Source organism: Mesoplodon bidens, assembly GCF_964165515.1.
Source record: "Mesoplodon bidens genome assembly, chromosome: 6".
In the NCBI taxonomy this organism is placed as follows: Eukaryota; Metazoa; Chordata; class Mammalia; order Artiodactyla; family Ziphiidae; genus Mesoplodon; species Mesoplodon bidens.
In genome coordinates this window covers 38271250-38292993 of record NC_138162.1, presented here as the reverse complement: position 1 = coordinate 38292993, position 21744 = coordinate 38271250, and the positions used below count along the sequence as shown (strand labels likewise).

Here is a 21744-nt window from a genome sequence, read left to right as displayed (position 1 = left end):
CAAGAAACATTTAACAAGGTCCTAGAAGAAGTTAAGAGCAAACACCAATGATGAACACAATAAATGAAATTAAAAATTCTCTAGAAGGAATCAATAGCAGAATAACTGAGGGAGAAAAATAGATAAGTGACCTGGAAGATACAATAGTGGAAATAACTGCCACAGAGCAGAATAAAGAAAGAAAAGAATTGAGGACCGCTTCAGAGACCGCTGGGGACACCAACATTCGGATTATAGGGGTACCAGAAGAAGAAGAAAAGAAAAATAAATGGTCTGAGAAAATATTTGAAGACATAATACTTGAAAATTTCCTTAACATGGGAAAGGAAATATTCAAGTCCAGGAAGCAAAGAGAATCCCATACAGGAAAAACTAAAGGGGAAACACACTAAGACACATATTAATCAAACTATCAAAAATTAAATACAGGACTTCCCTGGTGGCGCAGTGGTTGAAATTTCACCTGCCGTTGCAGGGGACATGGGTTCATGCCCGGCTCCGGGAAGATCTCACATGCCATGGAGCGGCTGGGCCCGTGAGCCATGGCCACTGAGCCTGCGCATCCGGAGCCTGTGATCTGCAATGGGAGAGGCCCACGTACCGCTATAAATGAATGAATGAATGAATGAATGAATAAATAAGAAGAAAAAATATTAAAAGCAGCAAGGAAACAGCAACAAACTACATACAAGGGAATCTCCATAAGGTTAACAGCTGATCTTTCAACAGGAACTCTGCAAGCCAGAGGGAGTGGCAGGACATATTTAAAGTGATGAAAGGTAAAAACCTACAACCAAGATTACTCGACCCAGCAAGGGTCTCATTCAGATTCGACAGAGAAAACTTTTACAGAAAAGCAAAAGCTAAGAGAATTCAGCACCACCAAACAAGCTTTACAACAAATGTTAAAGGAACTTCTCTAGGCAAGAAACACGAAGGAAAAGAACTACAAAAACAAACCCAAAACAATTAAGAAAATGGTAATAGGAACACACATAACCGATAATTACCTTAAAAGTAAATGGATTAAATGCTCCAACCAAAAGACACAGGCTAGCTGAATGAATACAAAACCAAGACCCGTATATATGCTGTCTACAAGAGATCCACTTCAGAGCTAGGGACACATAAAGACTAAAAGTGAGGGGATGGAAAAAGATATTCCATGCAAATGGAAATCAAAGAAAGCTGGAGTAGCAATTCTCATATCAGACGAAATTAGACTTTAAAATAAAGATTATTTTAAGAGACAAAAAAGGACACTACATAATAATCAAGGGGTCAATCCAATAGGGAGATATAACGATTGTAAATATTTATGCACCCAACATAGGAGCACCACAATACATAAGGCAAATGCTAACAGCCATTAAAGGGGAAATTGACAGCAACACAATAGCAGGGGACTTTAACACCCCACTCTCACCAATGGACAGATCATCCAAAACAAAATAAAAAAAGGAACACAAACTTTAAATGACACATTACACAAGATGAACTTAATTGATATTTATAGGATATTCCATCCAAAAACAACAAAATACACTTTCTTCTCAAGTGCTCATGGAACATTCTCCAGAAAAGATCATATCTTGGGTCACAAATCAAGCCTTGGTAAACTTAAGAAAACTGAAATCGTATCAAGTCTATTTTTCGACCACAAAACTATGAGACTAGATAATTACAGGGAAAAAATTGTAAAAAAAATACAAACACATAGGGGCTAAACAATTCGTACTAAGTAAACAAGAGATCACTGAAAAAATCAAAGAAGAAATCAAAAGATACCTAGAAACAAATGACAATGAAAACACGATGACCCAAAACCTATGGGATGAGCAAAAGCAGTTCTAAGAGAGAAGTTTATAGCTATACAAGCCTACCTCAAGAAACAAGAAAAATCTCAAATAAACAACCTGACCTTACACATAAAGCAATTTGAGAAAGAAGAACAAACAAAACCCAAAGTTAGCAGAAGGACAGAAATCATAAATATCAGATCAGAAATAAATGAAAAAGAAATGAAGGAAACAATACCAAACATAAATAAAACTAAAAGCTGGTTCTTGGAGAAGATAAGCAAAATTGATAAACCATTAGCTAGACTCATCAAGAAAAACAGGGAGAAGACTCAAATCAATAGAATTAAAAATGAAAAAGGAGAAGTAACAACTGACACTGCAGAAATACAAAGGATCATGAGAGATTACTACAAGCAACTACATGCCAATAAAATGGACAAAAATCGACAACTTCTTAGAAAAGCACAACCTTCCAAGACTGAACCAGGAAGAAATATAAACAGAACAATCACAAGCACTGAAACTGTGATGAAAAATCTTCCAACAAACAAAAGCCCAGGATCAGATGGCTTCACAGGCAAATTCTATTAAACAATTAGAGAAAAGCTAACACCAAACCTTATCAAACTCTTCCAAAATACTGCAGAGGGAGGAGCACTCCCAAACTTATTCTCCGAGGCCACCATCACCCTATACCAAAACCAGACAAAGATGTCACAAAGAAAGGAACCTACAGGCCAATATCACTGATGAACACAGATGCAAAAATCCTCAACAAAATACTAGCAAACAGAATCCAGCAGCACATTAAAAGGATCATACACCATGATCAAGCAGGTTTTATCCCAGGAATGTAAGGATTCTTCAATATATGCAAATCAATCAATGTAATAAACCATATTAACAAATTCAAAGAGAAAAACCATATGATCATCTCAATAGATTCAGAAAAAGCTTTTGACAAAATTCAATACCGATTTATGATAAAAACCCTCCAGAAAGTAGGCATAGAGGGAACCTACCTCAACATAAAAAAGGCCATATATGACAAACCCACAGCCAACATCATTCTCCATGGTGAAAACCTGAAACCATTTCCTCTAAGATCAGGAATAAGACAAGGTTCCCCAGTCTCACCACTATTATTCAACATTGTTTTGGAAGTTTTAGCCACAGCAATCAGAGAAGAAAAAGAAATAAAAGGAATCCAAATCGGAAAAGAAGAAGTAAAACTGTCACTGTTACAGATGACATGACACTATACATAGAGAATCCTAAAGATGCTACCAGAAAACTACTAGAGCTAATCAGTGAATTTGGTAGAGTAGCAGAATACAATATTAATGCACAGAAATCTCTTGCATTCCTATACACTAACGATGAAAAATTTGAAAGAGAAATTAAGGAAACACTCCCATTACCACTACAATAAAAAGAATAAAATACCTAGGAATAAACTTACCTAAGCAGACAAAAGACCTGTATGCAGAGAACTATAAGACACTGATGAAAGTAATTAAAGATGATACAAACAGATGGAGAGATACACCATGTTTTTAGATTGGAAGAATCAACACTGTGAAAATGACTATACTACTCAAAGCAATCTACAGATTCAATGCAATCCCTATCAAACTAAAAATGGCATTTTTCACAGAACTAAAAGAAAAAATTTCACAATTTGTATGGAAACAAAAAAGACCCCAAAGAGCTAATGCAATCTTAAGAAAAACAGAGCTGGAGGAATCAGGCTCCCTGACTTTAAACAATGCTACAGAACTACAGTAACCAAGACAGTATGGTACTGGTACAAACAGAGAAATATAGATCAATGGAACAGGATAGAAAGCCCAGAGATAAACCCATGCACACATGGTCACCTTAGCTTTGACAAAGGGGGCAAGAATATGCGATGGAGAAAAGACAGCGTCTCTTCAATAAATGGTGCTGGGAACACTGGACAACTACATGGAAAAGAATGCAATTAGAACACTCCCTAACACCATACACAAAAATAAACTCAAAATGGATCAAAGACCTAAATATAAGGCCAGACGCTATAAAACTCTTAGAGGAAAACATAGGCAGAACACTCTATGACATAAATCGCAGCAAGATCCTTTTTGACTCATCTCCTAGAGAAATGGAAATAAAAACAAAACTAAACAAATGGGACCTAAGAAAACTTAAAAGCCTTTGCACAGCAAAGGAAACCATAAACAAGACAAAAAGACAACCCTCAGAATAGGAGAAAATATTTGCAAATGAAGCAACTGACAAAGGATTAATCTCCAAAATGTACAAGCAGTTCATGCAGCTCAATATCTAAAAAACAAACAACCCAATCCAAAAATGGGCAGAACACCTAAAGAGACATTTCTTCAAAGATATACAGATTGCCAACAAACACATGAACAGATGCTCAACATCACTAATCATTAGAGAAATGCAAATCAAAACCACAATGAGGTGGGGCTTCCCTGGTGACGCAGTGGTTGAGAGTCCACCTGCCGATGCAGGGCACAGAGGTTCGTGGCCCCGTCTGGGAAGATCCCACATGCTGCGGAGTGGCTGGGCCCGTGAGCCATGGCCGCTGAGCCTGAGCATCCGGAGCCTGTGCTCCGCAACGGGAGAGGCCACAACAGTGAGAGGCCCGCGTACCGCAAAAAAAAAAAAAAAAACCACAATGAGGTATCACCTCACACTGGTCAGAATGGCCATCATCATAAAATGTACAAACAATCAATGCTGGAGAGGGTGTGGAGAAAAGGGATCCCTCTTGCACTGTTGATGGGAATGTAAATTAATACAGCCACTATGGAGAACAGTATGGAGGTTCCTTAAAAAACTATGCGCTATGCATAGCACAGGGAGATCAGCTCAGTGCTTTGTGACCACCTAGAGGGGTGGGATAGGGAGGGTGGGAGGGAGGCACAAAAGGGAGGGGATATGGGGATATATATATACATGTAGCTGACTTATTTGTTATACAGCAGAAACTAACACAGCACTGTAAAACAATTATACCCCAATAAAGGTGTTAAAAAAAATAAAAGGCAGAAACAGACAATTCAACAGTAGTTGGAGACTTCAATACCCTTTTCCAACAGACAAGATCAACAAGGCAATAGAAGATTTCAGTAACACTGTACACTAACTAGATGTAACAGACATTGAGCACTCCATCCAACTACAGAAGAACACACATTCTCCTCATGTGCACATGGAAAGACCGAAAAACAAGTCTGAATAAATTTAAAAGAATTAAAGGGCTTCCCCGGTGGCGCAGTGGTTGAGAGTCCGCCTGCCGATGCAGGGGACACAGGTTCGTGCCCCGGTCCAGGAAGATCCCACATGCTGCGGAGCAGCTGGGCCCATGAGCCATGGCCGCTGAGCCTGCGCGTCCGGAGGCTGTGCTGCGCAGCAGGAGAGGCCACAACAGTGAGAGGCCCACATACCGCAAAAAACAAAAAAACAATTAAAAATCACACTATGTTCTTGAACACAATGCAGTTAAGAATCATTAACATAAGAAAATTTGGAAAATTCATAAATATGAACATTATTCAACATACTCCTAAATATCCATGTGTCAAAAAAGAAATCACACGGAAAGTTATAAAACTTTCAGATGAAAGAAAAGGAAAACACAGCATATCAAAGCTTGTTAAATGCAGCTAAAGCAGTGCTTAGAGAGAAACTTACAGCTGTAAATGCCTGATTATTACAGAAGATCTGATATCAACAATCTAACTTTTCCCTGTAAGAAACTAGAAAAGAGAAAACTAAACACAAAGCAAGAAAAAGGAAACAGTAGATTAAAGCAGAAATAAATGCAATACAGAAAAGCAACACAGAAAATCAACAAAATCAAGTTGATATTTATGAAAATATGAAAAAATTGACAAATCTTTGGAAAACCAAGAAAAATAGAGGAAGACTTAAATTGCTAAAATCAGAAATGAAAGAAAGGTTATAAGGCAGTATTTGGACATGTGTAAGCCAACAAATTGGATTAACTGGACGAAAGAGACAAATTCCTAGAAATCTACTAAGGCTGAATCATAAAGAAGCAGAACATATGAATAGACCTAGAACTAATAAAGAGATTGAATCAGTGATCAAAAACCTCCTGACAATGAAAAGCCCTGAATCTGATGGTTTCACTTTAAAGCAAACATTTGAAGAACACCAATCCCTCTCAAACTATTCTCACAACTGACCACATTTTATCAACATTCTTTATGAAAACAGCATTACCTGTATAAAGCCCGACAAAGACCCTACCAGAAAAGACAACTAGAGATTAATTTTCCTTATGCTGTTGATGCAACAGTTCTTAACAATACGCCAGCAAACCAAATGCAGCAGCATATGAAAAGGGCTATACACCATGACCAAGTGAGATTTATTCATGGAATGTTAAGAATAGTTCACATATAAAATCAACCAATGGAATACACCACATTAAAATGAAGGGGGGAAAAAACCCCACATGCTCCATCTCAACTGATGCAGAAAAAGCATTTGAGAAAATTAACACCCTTTTATGATAAAAAAAAAAAGTTCCAAAAAACTAGCATTGAAGGAAATTATCTAATCTCAATATAATAAAGGCCACATATGAAAAATCCACACCTAACGTCAAAATACTCAATGGCTGAAAAAACTTTTCCTCTAAGACCAGGAAGAAGAAAAAGATGCCCACTTTCACAGTTTCTATTCAACACAATAGTGGAAGTTCTAGCCAGACTAATTAGGGAAAAAAAGAAATAAAAGACATCCAAACTGGAAAGGAAGGAGTAAAATTATTTGTTTAAGGATGTCATGATCTTACCTGGAATCTCAAGGAATCCTGAATAGCCAAAACAATCTTGAAAAAGAAGAACAAAACTGTAGTTCTCACACTTCCTGATTTCAAAACATACTACAAAGCTAATCAAAACAGTGTGGTACTGGCATAAAAACAGACATATAGACCTAAGGAGTATAATAGAATCCAGAAATAAACACTTGCATAATGGTCAAATCATTTGTAACAAGGGTGCTAAGACCATTTAATGGAGAAAGGACAGTCTCTTCAACAAACGTGCTGGGGAAGTTGGATATTCACATGTAGACCTTTTCTACCTTACATCATGCACAAAAAATTAACTCAGAATGGATTAAAGCCCTGGACATAAGAGCTAAAACTATAAAACTCTTAGATGACAACACAGGGGAAAAGCTTCATGACACTGGACTTGGCAACGATTTCTTGGATATAACACCAAAAGAAAAAGCAACAAAATAAAAAAATAGATAAATTGGACTTGATCAAAATAGAAAGCTTTTGTGCATCAAAGGACATTACCAACAGAGTGAAAAGACAGCCCATAAGAGAAAACATTTGCAAATCACATATCTGATAAGAAATTAACATACAGAATATATTTTTTAAAAAAGTCCTACAACTCAAGGACAAAAAAAAATTGGGCAAAGAACAAATAAATACATGAAAAGACGCTGAACATCACTAAGCATTAGGGAAATGAAAATCAAAAGCAAAATGAGATATTACCTGTGCTCATTAGGATGGCCATGACTAAAAACAAAAATTAAAACCAAAAAAAACAAGTGTTGACAAAGATTTAGAGAAACTGGAACCCTGGTGCACCATTAATGGGAATGTAATATGCTACAACCACTGTGAAAAACAATACGGGTTCCTAAAAAAAGTTAAAAATAGAATTACCTAGAAATCCAGCAATTCTACTTTTGGGTATATACCCAAAAGAATTGAATGCAGGGTCTCCAAGAGGTATCTACACCCACGTTCACAGCAGCATTATTCACAACAGCCAAAAGGTAGAAGCCACCCAAGTGTCCATTGGTGGAGAATGTATGAACAAAACATGGTATATGCATGCAATGGAATAGTTTTCAGCAGTAAAAAAGACAGGACATTCTGACATGTTACAACACGGATAAACCTTGAAGACAATATGCTAAGTGAAATAAGCCAGTCATAAAAGGACAGTTGCTGTATAATTCTATTTATACAAGGTACCTAGAGTAGTCAGATTCATAGAGGTAGACTGTAGATGGTAGTTGCCAGGGGCTGGGAGGATAGGGAATTGGGGAGTTATAGTTTAATGGGTACTGAATTCAGTTTGGGATAATGAAAAGTTCTGGAGACAGACAATGGTAATGGTTGCACAACAATTTTAATGTACTTAAATGCCACTGAACTATGCACTTAAAAATGTCTAAGATGATAAATTTTGTTATGTATATATTGCTACACTAAAAAAAAAGTAACTCAAAATAGATCATAGACCCCAAAATTAGGTCCCTTAGTTTCACGATGAGTTTGTATACACAACACTACTGTCACCATCCATGCAAGAAAAAGTTATGTTGGACTCCATTACAGTTAAAAACTCGTGTTTAACAAAGAGTTAAACTTTTGTGCATATATAATACATATAACAAGCAAATATAAAGAAGAACCAGAGACAAAGAATACAATAAGTGAAATGAAAAATACACTAGAAGGAATCAACAACAGACTGAATGATACAAGGGAATGGATCAGCAAGCTGGAAGACAGAGTAGAAATCACTGTAGCAGAACAGACAAAAGGAAAAAAAAAGAAAGGAGGACAGCCTAAGAGACCTTTAGAACAACATCAAGCATACTACGTTTGCATTGTAGGGGTCCCAGAAGGAGAAGAGAGAGAAAACATATTGTAAGACATAATAGCTGAAAATTTCCTTAACTGGGAAAAGGAAACACAGACCTCCAGGTCCAGGAATCACAGACATCCCTAACAGGATCAACCCAAAGAGAACCACACCAAGATAAACAGTAATTAAAATGGCAAAAATAAAAGATAAAGAGAGAATATTAAAAGCAACAAGTTACACTCAAGGGAACTCCCATGACTATCAGCTGACTTTTCAGCATAAACTCAGCAGACCAGAAGGGAGGGACATGATATTTAAAATGATGAAAGGGGTAAACCTACAACAAAGAATTTCATTCAGATTTGATGGAGAGATCAAAAGTTTCACAGACAAGCAAGCTAAGAGTTCAGCACCATCAAACCAAGTTTACAAGAAATGTTAAAAGGAAATTTTCTAGGCGGAAAAAAAAAAAAAAAAGGCCACAACTAGAAACATGAAAATTATAAAAGGAAAAATCTCATTGGTAAAGGCAAATATACAGTAAAGGTAATAAATCAGCCATGTATAAAGCTAGTAGGGAAAGTGTAAAGAAAGAAGTAGCAAAATCATCTACATCTGCAATAAGCAGTTAAGGGATACGCAAAACAAAAACGTGTAAAATACAATGTCAAAAACAGTAAATGTGGGGTGGCAGGACTAAAAATGCAGGGTTGTTAAAATGCACTTGAACTTAAGAGACCACAAGGGATCAATCCTAAAGACCAAAAGCCAACACCCTGGGAAGAGTGAAGCTTATGGATGTAATGAGCCCACCAGGTCCTTGGTGATATTAAACTGCTAAGCTAAGCACACTATTCCTGGATTTCTTATGTACAATAATAAATTTCTTTATCAAATACATTATTATGTCATGCACAATGTTAAAATGAAATATATGAGTTTGATATTTTAAGGAACCAAATCTATAACTATGTAAACTGTTGGCTCCATCATACTTCTGGACAGAAAAAAAAATTATTTTAAAATACATTCTAATTGAAAATTGGTACTCCATAGTTGGAAAGTACTGTCACAAGATTCAGTCAGTCATCTCTGCTTTACTATAAAAGACATGTATGCAAAGTATGTTTCACTATTAGCCCTCAATATTTTAATAATTCATACTTATGGTACTTTCTGCTTATATCATATATACCTGGTTAGTAAAATGCTCCATCAAAAATAAATTTTTATTAGAAAGCTTTTAAATATAAACACAAGGAGAACACAAATGGTTTTAAAAAGCAAATAAATGACTATACCTAAAGGCTTTGCTTTTCTTCCTCCTACCTAATAATATTGGAATGCAAGTCAGAAAAACAATTTTACTGCTTATTTCTCCAGATGAAATGACTTTTTCGCAAAAATTTTAAAAAACCTGTCAGTCTCAGGCTTCCGTGGTGGCGCAGTGGTTGAGAGTCCGCCTGCCGATGCAGGGGACACGGGTTCGTGCCCCGGTCCGGGAAGATCCCACATGCCGCAGAGCGGCTAGGCCCGTGAGCCATGGCCACTGAGCCTGTGCGTCTGGAGCCTGTGCTCCTCAGCGGAAGAGGCCACAACAGTGAGAGGCCCGCGTACCGCAAAAAACAAGTCAGTCTCACATTAAATAGTTGAATAAATGACATGGCTATCATGTTGGATACACCAAGCATTCATTAAATATTTGTAAAAGAACTGCTTTTCCCTCACTCAAGTTTTCAAATTTAATTTATCAACTACCAACCAACTTAAAGGAAACTAAGATCCCAAGAACTGTCTTTGTAAATATTCCTATTTCTATCAACATTCTTTAACGATAAAAATATTCAACTCCAGGGCATTCCCTGGTGGTCCTGTGGTTAGGACTTGGCGCTTTAACTGCCGTGGCCCGGGTTCAATCTCTGGTCTGGGAATTAAGATCCCACAAGCTATGGGGTGCAGCCCAAAAAAAAAAAAAATTAAACTCCAAGTGATCAATTCATTCAACACATATTTGTTGAGCTCTATTATATGTCAGCTAGATGCTGGGAACAATGGTAGCAATAGAAGAAACTATCCCGGCTCCCACTTCATGAAATGTAAAATTTTAAATGGAAATAAACACTCTGAAGGACAAGGACACAGGTCAGGGACAGTCTATTACAAAGGATTCTGAGATACACACAGGCAAAAATTATCCTTTTACAGCAGCAGCAACAGACACCATGCCAAGTCCTGATCAAAGCACATTACTATCATTTTATCCTCACTACAATCTTTTGACACAGGAACTATTATTATCCCCACTTTATAGATGACAAAACTCAGAACAACAGAGCTTAAGTACTTGCCCGATTCACATGATTAGTAAGTGGCAAAGCTGGTATTACATCCAGGGAGTCACATACCTCCAGAGTATGTGCTACTAGCCACTTGTATTACTTACAATGCCTTTCTTAGAGAGCCCGAATTTCTTCACAAATAGAATCAGCACATACATATGGTAGGTAGCCTGGACTGCAGCAACCTGAGTTAAGCGGTAATAGGAGTCTCAGGCAAAGTAAAGCACAGACCTTTACTTACCCACCTATCCCTTACCCACACTAAGAAGTCTGGCCTGGATAGTGTGTATCTGGGCAAATGACAATCTTCACCAATCCCTTCACCTGCTTTCTCAACATGACCTGAAAAGTTCAGATGAACTAGGACACCTGGCTTTTGTCAACCAGGTCATCTGCTGCCAACTGGAAAAAGATAAGGTTGAAAGCTACTCCCTTTGTCCCCCATATAACCCCCAACTCAAGGATCACAGTACACAGTAAACACCAGCGACTTGTCAACATAAAAGCAAGAGAGAGTCTATCATATATACCAACTGAATAAAACTGAAAGCTCACAAAGAAATCCATATACCTATGTCCAATTGATTTTTGCCAACAGTGCCAAACCCATTCAATCAATGAGCAAAGAACAGTCTCTCCAACAAATGGTGCTAAGACAACTCAATTTCCACATATAAAGAATGAAGGTGGAACCTTACCTCATACCACACACAAAAATTAACTCAAAACAGATGAATGAACTAAGCTAAAAGCCATAAAACTCCTAGAAGAAAACAGAGATAAATCTTAGATTTAGTAATGGATTCTTAGACAGGACTCCAAAATGACGAGCAACAAAAGAAACAACAGATATCGAGCTTCAATGAAATTACAAACTTTTAAAATAAACCAAAGACCTATGCGGAGGGATAAATTAGGAGTTTGGGATTAGCAGGGAAAAAAAAATAGACCTAAACGTAAGACCTAAAACTCTAAAACTCTTAGATGACAACATAGGGGAAAAGCTTCACAACATTAGATTTGACAATGATTTCTTGGCTATGACACCAAAACACACAGGCAACAAAAGTAAAAAATAAACTGGACTTTATAAAAATTTAAAACTTGTGCATCAATGGACAGAATCAACAGAGTGAAAAGGCAACCTATGGAGAAAATATCTGCAAAGCATGTATCTGATAAGGAGTTAATCCAAATAACCCAATTCAAAATGGGCAAAGGACTTGAATATACATTTCTCTAATGAAAATATACAAATGGCTAAACAAGCATATGAGCAGATGCTCAACATGCTAATCATTAGGAAAATGCAAAATCAAAATGAGATATCACTTCACAAACATCAGGATGGCTACTATCCACAACAAAAACAAAACAGAAAATGACAAGTGTTGGGCTTCCCGGGTGGCAGAGGGGTTAAGAATCCTCCTGCCAATGCAGGGGACACAGGTTCGAACGCTGGTCCAGGAAGATCCCACATGCCGCGGAGCAACTAAGCCCGTGCACCACAACTACTGAAGCCCACGTGCCTAGAGCCCATGCTCCGCAACAGGAGAGGCCACCGCAGTGAGAGGCCCACACACTGCAATGAAGAGTAGCCCCTGTTCGCCACAACTGGAGAAGGCCCATGTGCAGCAACGAAGACCCAATGCAGTCAAAAATAAATAAATAAAATAAACAAATTTATTAAAAAAAATAAAAGTTAACTGTATTCTGTATTGCAAAAAAAAAAAAAAAAGAAAAAATGACAAGTGTTGTTGAGGAGGTGGAGAAACTAGAACCCTTGTGCACTGTTGGTGGGAATGTAAAATGGTGCAGCCACTATGGCAAACAGTATAATGGTTCCTTAAAAAATTAAAAATAGGGCTTCCCTGGTGGCACAGTGGTTGAGAGTCCGCCTGCCGATGCAGGGGACACAGGTTCGTGCCCCGGTCCGGGAAGATCCCACGTGCCGCGGAGCGGCTAGGCCCGTGAGCCATGGCCACTGAGCCTGTGCATCCAGAGCCTGTGCTCCGCAACGGGAGAGGCCACAACAGTGAGAGGCCCGCGTACCGCAAAAAAAAAAAAAAAAAGAAAAAAAATTAAAAATAGAATTACCCAAAGATCTAGCAATTCCACTTCTGGGTAGATATGCAAAAGAACTGAAAGTCAGATCTCAAAGAAATATTGGGTTGGCCAAAAAGTTCGTTCGGGTTTTTCCATAATATGTTAACATTTTGGTCAACCCAATATTTGTACACTCATGTTCAGTGGCATTATTCACAATAGCCAAAAGATAGAATCAATCTAAGTGTGCATCAAAAGATAAATAGAGAAAATGTGGCACATACAGAAAATGGAATATTATTCAGCCTTAAAGGAAGGAAAGGGCTTCCCTGGTGGCTCAAAAGATAAATAGAGAAAATGTGGCACATACAGAAAATGGAATATTATTCAGCCTTAAAGGAAGGAAAGGGCTTCCCTGGTGGCACAGTGGTTAAGAATCCACCTGCCAACACAGGGGACATGGGTTCGAGCCCTGGTCCAAGAAGATCCCACATGCCACGGAGCAACTAAGCCCATGCACCACAACTACTGAGTCTGAGCTCTAGAGCCTGTGTGCCACAACTACTGAATACCGCGTGCCTAGAGCCCGTGCTCCGCAACAAGAAGTCACAGTAATGAGAAGCCATGTGCCGCAAAGAAGAGTAGCCCCCACCTGCCTCAACTAAAGAAAGCCAGTGCACAGAAATGAGGACCCAACGCAGCCAAAAGCATGGAGCAACAAGGACCCGACACAGCCAAAAATAAATAAATAAATAAATTTATTTAAAAAAAAATGGAAATCCTGACACATGCCACACATGCCTTCAACAATCTTGAAGACAACATGTCTTGAGGACATTATGCTAAGTGAAATAAGCCAGTCAGAAAACAACAAATTATGTATATGACTCCACTTATATGAGGTATCTAGAGTAGTCAATACTCAGAAACTGAAGGCAGAATGGTGGTTACCAGGAGCTGGAGTAAATGGGAAGTTGCTGTTTAATGGATATAGAGCTTCAATTTTACAAGATGAAAACGTTCTGGACATTGGTTGCACAACAATGTGAATATATTTAACACTACTGAACTATACACATAAAAATGATTAAATTGTAAATTTTGTTAGAATTTACAATTTTGTATATCACAATTAAAATTTTTTCTTAAATCAACTGTATTTCTATATATTGGCAACAAACAGTTGTGAATTTAAAATTTCTTAATAATTTACATTTATATTACATTTACATGTTCAATAGCACCTAAAACGTATGATATAGGGAAAAGGTGACAAATGACACAAAAGACCTGTTGAAACTTATAAAGCACAGCTGAAAGAAATTAAAGATCTAAAATAAATGGAGAAATTCTTCATTTATGGATCAGAAGACTATATTGTTTTCAATTCTTCCTAAACTGATCTTCTGGATCAACAAAAGCCCCATGAAAATATCAGCAGGCTTTTTTGTAGAAATTGACAAGCTGATTCTATAATTCTAAAATGCAAAGGACCCAGAATAGCCAAAACAGTTTTAAAAGAGAAGAACAAGGTTGTAGGACAAACTCTATTCGTTCCAAATCTTACTATGAATCTCCAGTAACAGCGATTGAATGGTACTGACGTAAAGATAAACAAACAGATCAATGAAACAAAATAAAGAATCCAGAATAGACTGACACATACATGGATAACTGAATTTTGACAAAGGTGCAAAGGCAATTCAGTGAATAAGTCTTTTCAACAGATGAGGCAACAATTCGTTACCATATGCAAAAAATGAACTGCCATTGATACTGTACACCATATAAAAAATTAATTCAAAATGGGTCATAAACCTAATTGTAAACTTTTTTTTCATTCTAAAAATATAAAAGGAAATTATTGTGATACTGAGTTAGGATTTCTTGGATATGAAACCAAAAACACAATCCCTAAAGAGCATATTGATAAAATTAAATCTCATTAAAACTTCTGCTCAGAAGAAAATATTTGCAAACATGTATCTGATAAAAGACTTACAACCCCAATATATAAAGAACTCTTAAAACTCAATTATAAGATAATAAACGACCCAACAACAACAAATAAATAGGCAAAAGATGTGAACAGACACGTCACCAAGAGGATATACAAATGGCAAGTAAGCTTATGGAAAGATGTTGAACATAATTAGCCATAGGGAGATGCAAAATAAAAGCACGGTAAGATACCACTACAGACCTACTAGAAGGGCTAAAATGGACTGACCAAGTGTTGATGAGGATGTAGATGAACTCTCATACTGCTAATGCCAATGCAAAATTAAAATTTTAAAATTTAAAAAACAGTTGGGCAGTTTCTTAAAAAGTTAAACAATACACCTACCATATGATCCAGCCATTCCACTTCTAAGTGTTTACTTAAAAGAAAATAAAGTATACTCCATACAAAGACTGGTTCATGAATGCTCATCGCCGCTTTATTTGTAACCGCCAAAAACTGGTGATAAACCGAATGTTCACCAAGGGATGAATGGATAAACAAACTGTACATCCATACAACTGAACACTACTCAGCAACAAAAAGGAATGCACTACTGATTTATACAACAACATGAATAAATCTCAAAATAATTTATCTGAGTTGAAAAAAGCCAGACCAGAAAGAATATATTCTGTATGAGCCCATTTATATAAAACTTTAGAAAATTAAAACTAATGTATAGTAACAGAAAGTAGATAAATGCTTGCCTGGGAAGGTGCAGGTGGATAGAGGATGTACAAATGGGCACAAGGAAACTTTTAGGGGTGATGGGTATGTTCACTATTTTGATTGCAGTAATGATTTCACAAGTGTCAAAACACAAATCTGTACACTGTAAACATATATAGTTTTTATAATTATATTTCAATAAAGCTGTTTTTAAAAGACAAGCAAATACAAAGCTACATATAAAAAAGTCAGGCATCTAGAAAGGAAATTGACCAAACTTCACAAATATGATGTTTTTTTGCAGGGTTAAAAACTCTTGTTATAATTGATTACAGATATTAAGGACAAATTTCTCTTCCACTTTTCATATAACAATGCCCTTGCCATGCCACAACCTCTTTCCCCAGGGCACATCTCAGATTTCATAAACCACTTGTGAAGGTTCTATGAGACACTAAACTAGAAGGAGGGAGAGAGGGAAGGAAGGAAAGAGAAAGGAGGGGGAAAGGAGAGAGAAAACACCAGCAAGAAGGCGAATGAGGAATAAAAAGACGCTTCCATAGTGTAATAAAGCATGTTTATCTCATCTGTATAGCTAACATCATCCTTGACAGTGGAAAAAATATATATTCCTGTTACGCAGAGAAGGCTGTGCACTTTTACAATTACTACTGAGCATTTTCCTGGATATAGTTCATATAATACAGAAATAAGACATGAAATTAATGCCACTTGAAAAATTTGTGAGTATTTATCCAGAAGACCCTAAAGAATATTTTTTAAAGATAAGGTAAAAATTACCAATGTCAGCAATAAAAAAAAATAGACTAAAGATCCTACAGTAATTAAAAAGAGCCTAAGAGGCTGTTAGGAACAACTTTATGCCAATTAATTTGAAATTTTAGATGAAATGGACAAATTCCTAGGAAAACACAACCTACTAAAATTGACAGAAAGAAACAGAAAATCTACATTGTTCTAGAACTACATTAGCCAAAAAAACTGAAGAACCATAAAGTTCTACAACTGTATTACCATCTTACACAAACTCTTCAGAGAATAAAAGAAAACAGAACTCTCCAATCTGTTTTATAAGGCCAACCAAAACTTACATAAAGGCAACAAGCTAATTTCATTGATAAGCATAATTACTGGTTTAAACTAGACTAATTTACTTCTCTAACATACATTTTAGACTATTTTAGATTAAAGGACTATTTTAGATTAAAAGATACACAGCTGTAGTCCCTGTCTTCAGAGACTCAATCTAGTAAGAAAATCAGTGGGAAAGGATGCTCAGATATCCTAAGAAGAAAGTTTTTACAAAATCCTGCCTATACTAGGCCTAAGAACAATACACCAGCAGCAACAACGTCTGTGTTCTGATAAAGGCTTGAAAGTTGACTAGAGATCTGCATAATTCTTAATATGAAAAATAAATGTTTCTGCTATGAAAGCACAACGCATTTACTTTTATAAATTGCGATAGATCAACTGCTCACAAATGCTTTTCATTTCTCCTTTTATCTGCTATAATTTACTTAACAGAGTTTGGTTGTGCTAATGTCCCAGTACTATTTTATTACTAAAATAATCATACTGATTCCTAACAGTGTTAAGAATTGAAAGCTAATTAAAAAAAAAAAAATCCCCTAAAGTTTCCCTAGGTCTGCTTTCACTTTTTTTTTTCTTTTTTTTTTTGGCCGTGCCACCCGTGGGATGTGGGATCTTAGTTCCCTGACCAGGGATGGAACCCGTGCCCCGCTGCAGTGGAAGCGTGGAGTCTTAACCACTGGACCACCAGGGAAGTCCCCTCTTTCACCTTTTTACAAACAAAACATATCTAGTCATTTTAGCCTTTTTGGTGGGGTAACAAGCTGCTCTTCGGTACTATTTCCATTTTGCCTATAAAGTATATAATATTCTTGTCCTTATAAATCAAAATTAGTCTTTACAGGAGCCCCTCTGAAACGGTCTGAGGACTATCAATTAAAAACACATCAAGTGTCACCAGAATGGCATTGATCCTGAGAGGCCCTACATCAGAGATTTTAACTGGTATCTAAGTACTGGCTTTTTGGAGTCAATGAACATTCTGAAATACACAGTATGCTAAACTCAGTTGTGTTTTCTTTGCAGAAAATCCTTAATTCTCTTCAGATGCTCAGAGGTAAATGATTCCAAAAGGATATGCATTCAATGATAATGCAAATAATTCTGACACAACATTTCAAGGTGTATGTACACGCACAATTAGGAAGGGATAGAGCAAAGAAAGGACAATAAAACAAGAACTTATTTACTACACACAACTCCCTTTTCTAGATTGCAATGGTCTCTTAGAATAAATATGTGATTCCCTTCTATTATTCAGGTCAATACATCTCTTTGCCAAACAAGGTAGAAAAAAGTTTCAGCCGATTCCCTGTATGTGGGCAGTCTTGCTTGTGATTATTAGTAGCATCTAAGAACCTGAAACCATGAATACACTAGAATCAAGCTATAAGGAAATTCCAACACATTAAAATGAAGCCATGTCTTGGAGGCCAGAGAATGTAGCACCTGGAAGCAATACCAGAAAGAAACTGCAAACAGGAAAGATGCATAATTTGGGGGTACTGGCATATGACACGAACATATATGATTAAAGACATTCACTGCTTTCCCAGGCAACACACGTTACAAAAAGCACCAGTGGCTGAACCCTGCTACCTACCCATGCTAGTCATCTAAGTAGAGCAAGCACCAAAACTCACTGTCAGAATTCACTGCAATTTATCAATACTGACTAGACACACCCTAAGAGGTAAGGAAAGACTGGACAGGTTTCTATTTGTGCCTAAATGCATCAAGGCTCACAGGGAAAGCAATCGGGGAATAAACTGTCTCAGTTTCTTTGAGTACACATTCCTCAAAAAATCCTGTTCTAAGCACATAAAATCAGCAACTTTAATTTTTAGGTTGGGGTCTAGTTCCTGTATAGATTAGTAAATGGGAGAGAACTGAATGCTTTTTATCAGACAAGGATCACCTATACATTCTGACCAATCATTCATGCTTAAAATATTGAGAAATAATAACAATAAAAGCTAATATTTATTGAGGACTTACCAGGTGCCAGGTTGTAGTAACCCTCACAATTATCTGAGGTAAACACTATCATTAATTTGGAGAGGTTATATAACTTGCCCAAAGTTATACAGGTAATAAAAAGTGGGAACTGGGATTCCAAGCATGCTCACCTAATCACTATGCTTTAATGCTTCAACCTGCCAGGTTATTTTTTTTATCCTATAAGCCGAAGGGAGCCAATGAAAATATTTAAGGACAGCAGTAATGATCATATTTACACGTTAAATTACACTAATCAATACTGTGGAGAGCAGCCTGATGATGAAGTAAGCAAGGGTCTCAAGAGATAGTCAAAATCTAGGTCAAAAATGCTAAGGAACTGAACCACAGGAATGCAGAAAGGATAAAAAACCTAAAATCTTTACCTGGTAAACTTAGCTAGACTTACTAACATATTGGATGAAGAGATGGGAAAGGATGGAGTCTACCTCTCAGGTTACTAGCTTGGCCACTGGTCAGGAATTATGGTCTACCAATTCAAAGACAGGAGGAGGAGCTGGCAGTTTCGTTTCCCTTAGTCGGCAGGAAGATAAGTCTACCTTTTATGTAATCAAAAACAAAACGAGAAAAACCAATTGTATAGAATTTCCCTCCTCCTACCAAAAACACTTTCCCACTTCCCAGAAATCTTATCTTCGAAATGAGGAACTCCTAATTTTTTTTTCTCAAAAATAAGAAGTCACTTGGGCAGGAAGGGGCCTTCAACATCATTTAGCATTCTTTAAAAGCAAATTAAATCTGAAGCCGATTGCATATAATTTAATTTCCCTAAAATTTCTATTTTCTTTGGGAAAAGTCTCCTTGGCATTAGTTTCTATTCATTGTACCGTTTCTGTATTTCCTGTCCTAAATAGAGCAAAAAAGAAAAAAGAAAAAAATGTATCTTTGAGAAATGACACTCTATGCTTAGAGTTCCAACGTCAGACATTTAAGCGCCACTGACAGCCTGTTCTGCCGAATCCAGGCCAATTAAACCAGTGCTTCGGAAGCCATCTGAATCTCACGTGAAACTGTTAAAAGAGATTAGCCTGAATACGCTCCTCAGTCGGGCCCTGGGATAGGCAGCTTCCCCTGAAATCCTGCTCACCAACCGCTTCTGCGACCGCCTAGAGAACCATGAAGGAACAGGAAGGCGCCGCCCAGCCTCCACCGCCAACTTCCCGGTCCAGGGCCCAATGCCGGTTCTAAAGGTTCTCCACAAATCTTCTATGTAGGCTCAAGCCAGAAAGTGCACCATGAAAATAGTATCCACTGTCGCGTGTATGGAGAACTCTGAAAGAACCAAATTACTTATATTCACGGTCCCACGTCGGGCGTCTTTTGAAATAACCAATTCGCCTACATTTTTGTCTAGCGATGAGCAGCGCTAGGAAAGCCTAGCAATGATGAATTCGGCTGGCTGACACGGAAAAGGACAGGCTTTCCGACAGCCAGAGCCCCTCGAGCCGACGCGGAGGATCAGTGTATCCTCATCCCCAGGCGACCCAGGCCCCAGCCCCGCATCAGGCGCCCCCGGACTCCGGCCGCGACGCCGCCCAACCTCCCCTGGCTTGGGGCTTCGGGCTGAGTAAAGCGTCCGAACTCTGAGCCCGCACTCACCGAGCTGCCGCTCGCGGCCCGCGCGCCCGCGCGCTTCTCCAGCGTGGCTCCCGCCTCGGGCTCCGACGCCGCTTTCTCCTCCCTCTCCGGTGGAGATTCCGCGTTCATGCCGCTGCCATGCCCGCGCCGGCTGGGGGCGTTCCGGGACTACAGCTACGCCGCAAATGCGGCGGCGGGGCCCGCGCTCTCATGGGCTCCGCGGCCCAAATCGGCCTGCGGGTCAGGCGGCGGCGCCAGTGGTGACGCCGAGGGCTGTGAGCGCTGCCGACGCCGGAGCCGCAAGAGAAACGAGGCGAGGAGAGCAGCTAAAAGCGGGCACAAGCCACAGCCAGGAACAGAACCCAACTCAGATAGCTGCCAACACCGTCTCCGACGGCCGGGGTAGCCCCGCTCCGCTTCCCCACAAGCCGGCGAGGGGCAGGAAGCCCCACCCCGGATCTGAGCTGCCGCCACAAGCTCGGCGCCTGCGCCCAAAGCCACAGCAGCGCCCGCCCACCTCAGGCCCCGCCTCCACGTTTCCGAGGCCTTTGTGGCGTCGGGACTCCGCAGCACGCCGGAAATGCGTCGTCTCCCAAGGCCTCAAAGAGTAGTTTTTTTTTCCTGAGACAGAACCGGATCTGGCGAACTGAGGGTGTCAGGTGCTGGGGGTTTGGTTAGTGACTGCACTTCTGGTCTTAGTTTGATGCCCCCAACAAGTATATGGATGGGCACGTTCAGACACGGCTACGCAGCCCCGGGATCTGGAATCCCGAACTGGGGAAGTGCCGTATGCTATAACTACGATATTCTGTTCCTCTTCAAAATCTATAAAGAAGCTGACAGAGAGCTTACCTGGGCTGTGGGATTCATGGGAAGGACAGTCTTAGGAAACATACAGGTCCCTGTTCCAATCCAGAGCTACCTGATGGTACCAACACGGTGTATATGAACTGATTACTCAAAGTCTCAGCTCATGTTTCGGTAAAGTGCTGATGTACAGAAATCAGCTAACACTAATTGTGGCTCTATAAATGTTATGATTACTGGCTGGAAAGGACCTTGTGAGATATTACATCCTACTTTGCAGATGCCAACCCAAGCTCCAAAAGTAAAGTGGCTTGGCTAGTTAAAGAGTTAATGTGACAGATAGGACCTGCTCCACGAATTTGGGGAACAAATATAGTCAGAATATTTTTTATTAGGTGTTTGAGAATTCGATGCCTCTTTGAAAGAAGACAAACACTGAAACTCTGAAGAATTTATCTTCCTCCTTATTAAAGAGACCCAGGTGGACTTAATTGAAGAATGGAGTAAGTCCAGTCATTTCACTATTGATTTGCATCTTGTATTATTGTTGTTGTTTTAAATGGATCTTGTACAATCCTAAAGATTTTTGTTTGATTTGCTATAGTATATCCATTGGCTTAGGTCCCTTCCAGGGCTTGAGTCCATAGCACTTGGTGTACTGAGTTATAGCTTCATTTACACTCACTGATCAGACATTC

At 38.6% G+C, this 21744-nt stretch overlaps 1 protein-coding gene across 1 annotated transcript in view; it reads right to left on the bottom strand.

Annotated features, from left to right (window-relative positions):
- The window catches only part of MFSD14B (major facilitator superfamily domain containing 14B), an 88899-nt gene extending 68187 nt beyond the window's left edge, over positions 1 to 20712 (bottom strand). Inside the window, exon 1 of the mRNA XM_081236317.1 lies at positions 20261 to 20712. Within this exon, the coding sequence (XP_081092443.1) occupies positions 20261 to 20368 (108 nt within the window). The 5' untranslated portion in view covers positions 20369 to 20712. The remainder of the gene's footprint in view (positions 1 to 20260) is intronic.
- Between the last annotated feature and the right edge of the window lie 1032 nt (positions 20713 to 21744).